Source organism: Chiloscyllium punctatum, chromosome 25 (genome assembly GCF_047496795.1).
Source record: "Chiloscyllium punctatum isolate Juve2018m chromosome 25, sChiPun1.3, whole genome shotgun sequence".
NCBI classification, from domain to species: Eukaryota; Metazoa; Chordata; class Chondrichthyes; order Orectolobiformes; family Hemiscylliidae; genus Chiloscyllium; species Chiloscyllium punctatum.
In genome coordinates, this window is record NC_092763.1 from 27,158,879 (window position 1) to 27,171,667 (window position 12,789).

At 42.8% G+C, this 12,789-nt stretch overlaps 1 protein-coding gene across 2 annotated transcripts in view; it reads right to left on the reverse strand.

The window, feature by feature from the left end:
• The window catches only part of LOC140495784 (gamma-aminobutyric acid receptor subunit gamma-4-like), a 219,869-nt gene that overhangs the window by 16,933 nt on the left and 190,147 nt on the right, over window positions 1-12,789 (reverse strand). For both annotated transcript variants that reach the window (XM_072594887.1, XM_072594886.1), the window contains exons 7-8: window positions 8,484-8,636; window positions 3,185-3,384 (exon numbers count right to left, since the gene is read on the reverse strand). In XM_072594887.1, coding sequence (XP_072450988.1) covers window positions 3,185-3,384; window positions 8,484-8,636 — 353 coding nt within the window. The remainder of the gene's footprint in view (window positions 1-3,184; window positions 3,385-8,483; window positions 8,637-12,789) is intronic.

The window sequence follows — 12,789 nt, forward strand, 5'->3', positions numbered from 1 at the left end:
ATGTTGACTATCCCGAATCAGTCCCTGTCTTTCCAAATACACACAATTTCTGTCCTTCAGGATTCTCTCCAACAACTTGCCCACCACTGATTACTGGTTACTGGTCTATAGTTACCTGGCTTGTCTTTACCACCTTTCTTAAGTAGCCATTTTAACCAACATCCAGTCTTCTAGCACCTCACCTGTGGCTATTGATGACACAAATATCTCAGCCATGGGCCCTGCAATCACTTCCCTAGCTTCCTACAGAGTTCTAAAACACATCTGATCAGCTTCTGGGGATTTATCCACCTTTGTGCATTTTAAGACTCCAGCACCTTCTCCCCTCTAATATGGACATTTTTTAAGATGTCACTATTTACATCCATTCTCTACCTTCCATATCCTTCTCCACAGTAACTACTGATGCACAATTTTCATTTAGTATCGCCCCCATCTCCTGCAGTGCCACACATTGGTGACCTTGCTGATCTTTAACATTGTTGGTCCTGACATACGTCCAACAATTCAATCTGACCCTTGCTTTCCAGACTCCTTTCTACTGAGATAACCTTTATTCTTTGACACCCAAAAGTAGACTGATCAAGCAAGGTATAGGAAGGACAGGACACAGCTGTAAAGGGGAAAAGAGTACAAAGAAAACCGATGAGAATGAATGATTAGTGACATGGAAATCTTTTAAAAAACATATAATTAGTAAAGAAATATGGGGCAAAAGAGTGATGAGAATGTGGAAGTGGACGTTGCCTGAAGCGTATGAATGCCCTCCATCCGATGTCGCTAGGCAGGAAGAGGTTGCTTGTCTCACAGTAAAGGAGCCACTAAAATAGAAACTGATGGATAAAAATAGACAAAGAGCTGGAACGTAAAAAATCCTGTACGCTCAGAGTCGAAGAGCTCTGTCTCATCCAAACACATTCCATGGCTCATGAGAGAAGGAAGAGCATGCACAGATGCTCCACGTCAGATCTCCACGTGACCCCAATCTGCAGTTACATGGCTGACCCTTAACTAGCCTCTCAAATGGGTAAAAACAATGACTGCAAATGCTGGAAACCAGATTCTGGATTAGTGGTGCTGGAAGAGTGCAGCAGTTCAGGCAGCATCCGAGGAGCAGTAAAATTGACGTTTCAGGCAAAAGCCCTTCATCAGGTATAAAGGCAGTGAGCTTGAAAGGTGGAGAGATAAGCTAGAGGAGGGTGGGGGTGGGGAGAAAGTAGCATAGAGTACAATAGGCGAGTGGGGGAGAGGATGACCTATCAACTCATTCCCTCCCCCACTCTTCCAGCACCACTAATCCAGAATCTAGCCTCTCAAATGGCCTAGCACACCATTAATTTTTAATAAACTACCTTGGAAAAGAATTGTTGTACATCCTGTAGTTGTTCAAGGAGGTGGCTCACCCTTGCTTCCTCAGGGTAATTGGGGATTGGGAGTGAATGCTAACCTTGTTGGCAGTGGCCACATCCCATGCATAAAAATGCAAGTGTGCAGTGAAAGAGGAGTGTAGGACTGCTAACACTTCATCCCTGTTGAAAAATAGGAGGGTTAATTGTAGCAACGACTGATCAAATGGTCAAAATGTGGATAAAGGGCGATAATCTGAGACAAATTTAACTGTTCCTAGAAAGCTACAGATTAATAAATGATGGTGAGAATGGGTTAGTTAAGGGTAAGTGGTGTTTGACAAACATGATTGAGTTCTTTAATAAAGTCACCAGATGGTTGATAAATGTATTGTGGTTCATGTTGTACTTGTGGATTTTCAATAAATGTTTCAGTAAGTGCCACGGAATAAACCTGTTAGCAAAATTGAAGTACGAGGTTTCAAAGGCACAGTGGCTACATGAATATATATTTATCTACGAGACAGAAAACGGAAAGAAGTGGGGAAGCAAACACAGAGAATGCTGGAGAAACTCAGCATCTGTGAGAAACAAACAGAGTTAACATTCTTGCATTACTCTTTTTCGGGACCCATTCTCCTTTTATAGGAGTAGTGGTGAAAGGCTATTTCGAACACAAGAGGGAAGTACTAATCCGATATTTGGATAATCGAATGCCAGATAATCGAGTTCCTTTGTATATGGTGATCTCCCTCAGGAGTCTGCACCAAGTTCAGTTATTCATTTTGATGTATTTTAAATGGCCTGGGTATTGGAAGTACAGGCACAAATTTGCAGACGATACAAACTACAGATATTAAAAAACTAACAGATATTAAAAAACATCTAAATTTAACATACAGAAATATGAGGTGATGCATATATAAATGGAAGAATATAACTGTAAGAGGTAACAGAACAGAGAGACTGGGAGACCACATAAACAAGGTGCACAAGGTGAGAAGCTTGTTTAAAAGGCCTATAGGATCTTTGGTGTTATTAGCAGAGTGTTAAATGAATGATCTTATGTAAAACCTCAGCTGATTATCTCAAAAAGCTGATTGCCATGCTGAGTAATGCCAAGAGTGTGGGTTCAATTCCTGGACCAGCTCAGATTACTATGAAAATCTCTCTCTCTCAATCTCAATCTCTTCCATTGCCTCAGGTTAAGCCACCACCAGTTATCACTCTCCAATGAGAAAGCGGCCCTATGCTCTGGTAAGACTATGGCAACTTTACCTTTACTCTCAGCTGCAGTAAAGTGTTGAAGTCTTGATAGAACACATTAGAAAGTGCTAGAAGAGGTTTACTGAGCTGAGGGATTTACGTGATGTGGAGAGACTAGAGAAGCTGCATGTACTCCTTACAGCCGGGATAAATGGAGGGGATTTGATAGCTGACTGGACAGACTGAATAGTGAGGAACTGATTTGAATGATAGGAGTGCAAATAAGAAAAGGACACCACATTAAGATAATTGTCAAAAAAAAAGAAAAATGGGAATGAGGAGTTTTTTGGCTGCCTGAAAGGACAGTGAAAGCCAATTCAGTGTGAGTTGCGTGTGTGTGTATCCACATATGTGTTAATCAAAGTCTAAGTGTGTGCATACTAGAATACGTTCTGTCTGCAGCCACAGAATCTTCCACTCCCAAGCCAACCAACGCCAACTTGGTCACTCACAATTCATAAGCGTTCTTCAAGTACAGATCTATCAATCCACTTGCTGACAGAAATGATTTGGCAACAATACGCTGTTTGGGGATGATGAAGAAATCAGACGGCAGATCAATAGGAACGTACAGGTTTGAGTTTGCGTTTTGTGGGGTTGGGTCTCTTGGTCCCTACGAGATAGTTGAGGGTGGCGTACTCCATGAGTGCCGCGAAGACAAAGATGAAACAGACGGACACGAAGAGGTCCATGGCAGTAATATAGGAGACCTTCGGCAATGCTTTCCTGGAAATAGTGCTCAGTGTGGTCATGGTCAGCACCGTGGTGATCCCTAAAAAATGAAAGACAAAACAGACTTTTTAAAGAGCTAGCCTTTTCAGGAAGGTTTTACACCAATCCCCTGGTTGCCTGTTCTCAAAAGCATTAGTCCCACATACATCACCCATCCACTGGGAAGATCCACATTCTAGTTGGAACCATCGTACTTTGCCTCATCATGCCTTGACCAACCCACCTTCCATTATGGTGCCTGATAGAGAACAACCTTCCTAAGCTCAATCTGCCAGGAGATGACTTTCGGATCAAGGAATGGGAGACAGAGGAAGTCACTAACAAGTTCCTGTCACATTAGTCAAATGGTAGACTTTGAATGACCACAGTGAAAGCAGTTCTTGGTGAACAGGTCCAGGACTAAGCCAGGGTCCTTATGCAGCTCAACCCCTTCCACTGGGGTCTCACAGTGTAGTCAAATACAATATGCCAATGATGGCAAAGATATGACTCTGGCAACAGCAGAGCAGAGCAGAGATTGGAGTAGATAAGAGTTGGTAAAGGAGTGGGTCACAGACACTACACTAAAGAATAGTGTTTATTATTCTGGGATAGGGATGCTAGGGATCCAGAGGAGAGGCAACCTTGTAAATCCTGCAGCCCTGAGACCATAGGAACAGGATGCTCAGCTTGGAGACACTACAAAAAAACTGTATAAAACATGTAAAGGAGAAACAGAAATAGAAATTGCTGGAAAAGCTCAGCAGGTCTGGCAGCATCTGTGAAGAGAAATCAGAGTTAACGGTTCGGATCCGGTCACTCTTCTGCAGTAAAGGAGACTGTGGGTTGAGTCTCAGACGGGGGACACTGTAACTGAAGTCTCAGAAAGGGGGAGATTGTAGGTGGAGAGTCAGACAGGGGAGACTGTAGGTGGAATCTCAGACGGGGGGAAACTGTGGGTAGAGTCTCAGATGGGGGAGATTGTGGGTTGAGTCTCAGACAGGGGGAGACTGTGGGTTGAGTCTCAGACAGGGGAGATTGTGGGGGGAGAGTCAGACAGGATGAGTCTTGGGGTATGAATGAGTCTTGGGGTATGGATAAGAAGAGAACATTGTGATATCTTTGTGTATGCTTCTTCAAGTGAGACACCTAATTCCAGAGAGCTACCCTTTGATTCTTTTGGACTTCCATACATTGATTAATATAATGTCATACTGTTCCAAGCAGCTTCCCTGTAGTTGTGTTCATTCATATCAGGGAATTTTCCATGAGGAATGAAATGGAAGGTCAGTGAAGACAGTTTCAGTAGAGTTGAACAATTAACTTTTCTGTACATTGACATCTATCTGTGAATATCAGTAAAGGCAGAATCAGAACACTGAAACAATAGCTTGATGTTTTATTTGAAATAGCTAGGGTATGGTTTGAACGGGGCATTTCCTGCCACCTGCAGTGCTTAAAGCACAAGTTGTTAATGAACTGATGGAGAGATTTCATATCCATAGGCATTGTCATAATATGGCTATAGCTAACAGAAGGGCATTAGTTTTATATTTTCTCAGGTACTCTTGAGAAGATAGTATTGGGCCTTCTTGAACGACTACACTCTATGTGTTATAAGCCAGATAGTTTCAGCATTGTGACTCAGTGAGAATGAGATTACCAAGTTAGGATGATGCATGCATTTGGAGGGGAACTTGCAGGTGGTGATGTAATCACACTATTGTTGTTCTTGTCCTTTAGTTCTCATTGATATGAAGGCTCACTCAAACAATGGTTTGGGAGTTGCTACAGAGCATCTTTGTAGATGGTACACAGCTGTGAGTATTCACTAATGGAGAGAGTGAATGTTTGTGAATGTGGTACCTATTCAGCAGGCTGCTTTGTCCTGGCTGGTGTTAAGCTTCTTAAGTATTGTTGGAGCTGCACCCATCCAGGCAGATGGGGAGTATTCCGTCACACTTCTGACTTGGGCCTTGCAAACAGAATATGGTGAGTCAGGTGGTGAGTTACTCACTGTAGGATTCCCAGCCTGTGACCTGCTCTTGTAGACACAGTGTTTATGTGGCTGGTCCAATTCAGTTTCTGGTCAACAGAAAATAAGGGATTTGGTATGCCATTGGTATACCAATGGTATGCCATTGAAAGTCACAGAGAGCTAATTAAAATCTCCATTGTTGGAGATGCTCATTATCACACATTTATTTGATGTGAACATTACTTGCCACTCATTGGCCCAAGTTTGGATATTGTCCAGGACTTGCTCTATACATTCAGCATCTGTGGAGGTTTTCAATTGAAATGTATCCAGTGCAATTGTCAGAGAAAAAAGCCTGGAATGTCAACACCGTTTAAAGGAGGCCAGAAATGAGAGTTCACAAAAGGGATAGGAAAATCCAAAAGTACCACATTCCCAACAAGAAAAGCCAAAAGACCTGAAGAATAACTGAAATCTCAGCCAAATAAAGCATTGATGAGTAAATTATTGACAGTCTAACCCCATTTGATATTGATTCAATTCTGTTTGCTTTTAAACATTGTACACTGATGACAGAGTTCAGATAGATGATTCAAATTGGAAAATATATGCACTTAAATCAAACATAACCTGAACTTAGTGGGTTTCAGGTATAAACAACAGTGAACAAGTAAGACCAGCCAAAACTTTTATAAAGTCAAGTGAGAAGGTGGTGTATTTGACTAATACACTCAGTGCACCACTGGGTCATTAATCATTCAGGGACCTGTGGTAATAGTCTATTTAAATATTTGCTGAAGCTGTGCGGAAACACAGCCACATAAATCAGGCTCACTGTTGACAAGATGTTACATGAGCAAACTTTAGTAATGTGGTACATCGGGATTCAACAAGCATTCCTATCCCATCTTTTAACCCACCTCTTGGAAAACTATGGAATAAACATCTTCATTAGATCATACATATAATGTTTTGAATGGGTTCACCAATGGAATCTGACACATAATAGCAAAGGTAATCCAGACAGTTACACTATGTTTTACTGAACTTGCACCCCAAGTTTTGTACTTTCAATGAGGAAGCAAAATAACCAGAGACACAACATTTTGTTAAATATTTATAACAAAACTTGATTCTACCCTTGACCGAAATGTGAAGTTGAGCCATATCTACACAATCTCCGACCCTTACCTACACAATCTCCGACCTGTACCTACACAATCTCCAACCCGTACCTACACAATCTCCGACCCGTACCTACACAATCTCCGACCCGTACCTACACAATCTCCGACCCGTACCTTCAGGTTACATAGGTCACAATCAGCTTCCAGCCAACTTGAGGAAGTTTCAGAGAACATCTCTTAGACACATGCATGAAACAACCCCACCGGCCTGTGGCCGAACACTTTAACACCTCCTCCCATTCCGCCAAGGACGTGCAAGTCCTGTACCTCCTCCACTGCCACCTGACGCCTGAAGGAAGCACGCCTCAACGCACCTTGAGACACTCCAACCACATGGGATCAATGTTGATTCCACCAGTTTCCTCATCTCCCCTCCCTTCAACTTATCACAGATCCAACCTTCCAACTTGGCACTGCCCTCTTGAACTGTCCCATCTGTCCATTTTACTTCCCACCTATCTGCTCCACCCTCCACTCCAACCTATCAACATCACCCCCCCCACCTTCATCTACCTATCATATTCTCAGCCACCTCCCCCCCAGCCCCACCCCCTTCCATTTATCTCTCAACCCCCTTGGGCTTCCCCCACATTCCTGATGAAGAGCTTATGCTTAAAACATTGACTCTCCTGCTCCTTGGATGTTGCCTGACCTGCTGTGCTTTTCCAGCACCATATCTTCTGACTCTGATCTCCAGCATCTGCTGTGCTCACTTTCTCCTAGATCATTATTGGCCAGGACAGACAGGTAACTTTCCTGTTCTTTCTCAAAGTAGTTCCATGAGATCTTTTCCAACTATTTATCTGAGAGGAACTTGATTGTGTTTTTCAGCAGAAAGGTAACGAATCGCCTGGATTTTGTGCTCAGTCTCCATGAGCAGGCATTTGAAATGATAACATGTGGATTCAGAAGTGGGAGCTCTCTAAATGTCCACTGACACTCAACCCTGAGCTGTTCTATTCTTGACCAAGAATGGTTATCCTTCTCTGCATACTCCCCTTTGTCAAGAGTATATTGCCTAGAATGGTACACATTGCCCCATTAAGGATCAGACTATTGCACTGCTCTCTATTCTTCCAGCTAAAGAGCCCAAGTTCCTATCAATCTCTATACTTTAGCTACACAAATCCTCTGCTGACTCCCTTTATCTATCCAGCAGTATTCCAAAACCATCTCTAGTGTTGCATCATCTACTTTGCTCTGTTTGCTGTTTATTATCTTTTCACATTTGTCCACATTAAACCCACATCTCTCTTTGTTATTAGCTCAGATTCATAGCCAATCCAGGTCTTTCTGTATTCGGTGAATTTGTGCCCAGCTCCTTTCAGTCTCTTCTGGCTTGGTAACTTCTGAAAACTTAGAGAATTTTGTTTCTGAACCAATATCGAAATCAGCTGGACTTATTGTGAAGAACTGCAGCTCCAACACTGATCCATCAGTAACTTTTGAAGTTCCCCTCCAAGCCACTCATCATCCTGGCTTGGAAATACATCACCGTTCCTTCAGTGTTGAAGTCCAGAGTCAAAAGCTTGGAACTCTGTGTCCAACAGCATTGTGAGTGTCCCTATACCACATACAATGCCACGGTTCAAGAATTCAGATTACCACCACCTTCGCAAGGGCAAATGGAAATGTGCAATAAAGTCCTTGATCCTTGCTGATCAAACTCCTTGGAAGGTCAGGCTGCTCTGCCAAGACATTAATACACTTTGAAAGAGTTCCAATAATTGTATAACCTCACAACCAATTTGATTAATCCTTTACATGGCCTTACATTAAAATAATTGTCACATTTATTGCACTCCTAATTAGAAGGATGAATGTCAACATGAAATTGTCAGAAACTCTTAGAAATTAAGGCTGGTTGCCAATCCATCAGAACAAAAAAACTCTTTAACATCATGTACTAATGGAAGGGTTTCTCCCTTGCTGACACCCACCAGGTCAATACCCTCCTTTATGATTACCATTTCCTTCTCAATGCCTTATGCTTACCGAGTGTGGTTCTGGCAGGAGTTGAATCTCTCTTGATCCAAAATGAGACCCATGATAGGACTACAGTCAGTATACAGGGGATATAGGTCTGTATTGCAAAATATCCCATTCTGCGACTTAAATCAAAGTAAACTATCATCAAAGTGTAGTCTCCTGTTGAACAAAAAGAAGACATGAAGGTTTGAAAATTGATTAACATGTTCTTTGTTAAAAAGACCTAGCCAAACCACTTGGTGCCGGTAATCTGTACGATTGTGATCATATTACGAGTGTGCATGTTATGAGTTTCAACAAGTTTTTGAATTAAATTGCTGAAGTCCAAATCAACCAGAATGAATGAAGACCTGTCAGATCTAGCTCATTCTCTCTCAATAATTCCAGATTCTGGAACTTAACATCACTGTCATCTTCCTTGTCGTCCTACAAGCGATGAGCTCTCAAATTCCAATTCTCGAGTCACAGGGGACATTTTCCTGATTTAATTTCCCTGCTCCAGTCATATTTTTGACACCCTGGACTATAAAACCTTGCTCAGTGTTCACTCAGTTAAAGGTTTGATTTACAATCTGATTTGAGCAAAACTGACCAGGTAGAACTGCAGTTCCACTGAAGAGAGTCAATCCAGAATACACTGACCCTGAATACAGTGTTCCTGACAGATATACACTGACCCTGACAGGTGTACACTGACCGTGAATACAGTGTTCCTGACAGATATACACTGACCCTGAGAGGTATATCTGACCTGGACAGATAGACAGTGGCCCTGACTGGTGTACACAGACCCTGAATACAGTGGTCCTGACAGGTATATACTGACCCTGACAGGTATATACTGACCTGGACAGATAAACAGTGACCCCGACAGGTGTATACTGACCCGGAATACAGTGGTCCTGACAGGTATACACTGACCCTGAATACAGTGGTCCTGACAGGTATACACATTGGTTTTGTGCGAGGGAGATCATGCCTTACCAACTTAGTAGAGTTCTTCGAGGAAGTGACCAAGCTGTTAGATGAAGGAAGGGCTGTTGATGTCATATACATGGACTTTAGTAAGGCATTTGATAAGATTCCCCATTGTAGACTAATGGAGAAAGTGAAGTCACATGGTGTGCAGGGTGTTCTAGCTCGGTGGATAAAGAACTGATTGAGCAACAGGAGATAGAGAGTAGTAGTTGAAGGGAGTTTCTCGAAATGGAGAAAGGTGACCAGTGATGTTCCACAGAGATCAGTGCTGGGGCCACTGTTGTTGGTAATATACATAAATGATCTGGAAGAGGGCACTGTTGGTATGATCAGCAAGTTTGCAGATGACATAAAGATTGGCGGAGTAGCAGAAAGTGTAAGGGACTGTCAGAGAATACAGGAGGATATAGATAGACTGGAGAGCTGGGCGGAAAAGTGACAAATGGCTTTCAATCCAGACAAATGCGAAGTGATGCATTTAGGCAAGTCTAATTCTAGAGCAAATTATACAATGAATGGAAGAGCCTTGGGAAAAGTTGATGGGCAGAGAGACCTAGGAGTGCAGGTCCATTGTACCCTGAAGGTTGATGCACATGTGGATAGAGTGGTCAAGAAGGCATATAGTATGCTTGCCTTCATTGGACAGGGTATTGAGTATAAGAGCTGGCAAGTCATGTTAAAATTGTACAAGACATTGGTTCGGCCGCATTTAGAATACTGTGTACAATTCTGGTCGCCACATTACCAAAAGGATGTGGACGCTCTGGAGAGGGTGCAGAGAAGGTTTACGAGGATGTTGCCTGGTATGGAAGATGCTAGCTATGAAGAGAGGTTGAGTAGGTTAGGTTTATTTTCACTAGAAAAAAGGAGATTGAGGGGGTACCTGATTGAAATTTACAAAATCATGAAGGGTATAGACAGGGTGGATAGAGACAGCTTTTTCCCCAGGGTGAAGGATCCAATAACGAGAGGTCACGCTTTTAAGGTGAGAGGTGGAAAGTTTAAGTGGGATACACGTGGCAAGTACTTTACACAGAGGGTGGTGGGTGTTTGGAATGTGTTGCCAGCAGAGGTGATAGAGGCAGGCATGGTAGATTCACTTAAGATGCATCTGGACAGATGCATAAGTAGGTAGGGAGCAGAGGAATACAAATGCTTAGGAATTGACCGACAGGTTTCGACAGTACATTTGGATCGGCTCAGGCTTGGAGGGCTGAAGGGCCTGTTCCTGGGCTGTAAATTTTCTTTGTTCTTTGTTCTTATACACTGACCCTAACAGGTATACATTGACCTGGACAGATAGACAGTTGCTGTGACAGGTAAACAGTGACCCTGTTACATAGACTGATCCTTACAGGTGTACACTGACCCTGAAAGGTGTATAGTAACCTGAATACACAAAACCTTAAGTAATTGGATTTTTAAAATATCTATCCTTGTCTATTTTGATGAGGACAACTCGCAATGTTCCATAGCTAATGAAATATTTCAGAAGTGTAAATATTATTATAATATATGAAACACATGGGAGGTTTTCTTTGCACAGCGAGCTCCCTCAGCAAAAAATATTCTAATTTCCTGTCAGCCCTGTTGGCAATGTTGTTTGTGAAGGAAATATTTGCCTTCATACTGGGGAAAACTTCCCTGCTGTTTTTCAAATAGGGCCATGTTGTCTTTTATCCCCATGTGAGAGGGTAGAAAGAAAGTAATTTCTCATCTGACTGATTGTGTTTCTGACAGTGATAGTGCAGGGATGAATGAACAGAAATACATCGAGACAGAGTGCAAATTAAATGAAAAAGTTCTCCTTTTCTTTAATCTAGCACTCCTGGAACATTGATAATTCTTAGGCCAGAATTGCCCATACCAAGATCTTCAAGAGAAATGCAACCCCTAACCAAAGTGCGGTGGGCACCTGAGACACAAGAGATATTTCAGTAGCTGTACCATTTACAATGTTATCAGGGTTATTTTTATTTACCTCCATCGAGAGACACGACAGAGCAGTATTTATAGATTGCCTTGGCATTAGCCATCTATTCTGGGATCACAGTCATTTGTAGGCTTGAAGCTGCTAGGAACAGAATGTCTCCTTCTCAAAGGACATCGACGAAGGAGTTAGTTCTGTGACAATGCAGCATTTTCACAGTTACTGTATCTGGGTCCTACCACTAATCATCTGATTTATTGAGCTCATGCGCCCACTTCTTTGTTCAGAATTGAACTCAATACTAGCTGGCTCATTACTCCAGTACTATATGCAACTGTGTCAATAAATGCTGTATTGTTGCCAATTACCAATTGATTTAACAGGGAGGAGGCTCGAATTGGCAGCTTTGCCAGCAGAAACCTCAGGGCAGACAATCAGGTGGATGTATTCAAATTAAAGGACCTGGTTGGTACATGAGAGAAGCCCAGCAATGCTGTGCAGCATCGTACAGTGTTGGAGACAGTCTGACCAACAAGAGCCAGTAGGACTCGGGGAGGCTGAGCCCAGCCGAGCTTCCATGGGTCACAGGATAAGTAGAGATCGCTACACAAAACAGTCAGAATATTCACATTTGCCAATGGTTCAAGACAAAAGGGCTTTACCTTCAAAAAAAGTGTCACATCCATGGCATGATGCCTGGGAGCAAACCCTCAGACCACCAACTGCATAGCTCAGCACCAACTGTGTGTGCAAGGACAGTTGCCTGGTAAAGTGTCAATGTCTGAGCCCCCCTCCCAGAGTCACTGATCCAGGCTGGCAAAGTGGTTTGGATGCAAACATAAGAGGTACAGTTAGTAAGTTTGCAGATGACATCAAAATTGGAGGTGTAGTGGAGTGCGAAGAGGGTTACCTCAGATTACAACAGGATCTGGACCAGATGGGCCAATGGGCTGATAAGTGGCAGATGGAGTTTAATTCAGATAAATGCGAGGTGCTGCATTTTGGGAAAACAAATCTTAGCAGGACTTATACACTCAATAGTAAGGTCCTAGGGAGTGTTGCTGAACAAAGAGACCTTGGAGTGCAGGTTCATAGCTCTTTGAAAGTGGAGTCGCAGGTAGATAAGGTAGTGATGAAGGCGTTTGGTATGCTTTCCTTTATTGGTCAGAGTATTGAGTCCAGGAGTTGGGAGGTCATGTTGCGGCTGTACAGGACATCGGTTAGGCCACTTTTGGAATATTGCGTGCTATTCTGGTCTCCTTCCTATCGGAAAGATGTTGTGAAACTTGAAAGGGTTCAGAAAAGATCTACAAGGATGTTGCCAGGGTTGGAGGATCTAAGCTACAGGGAGAGACTGAACAGGCTGGGGCTGTTTTCCCTGGAGCGCGGAGGCTGAGGGGTGAC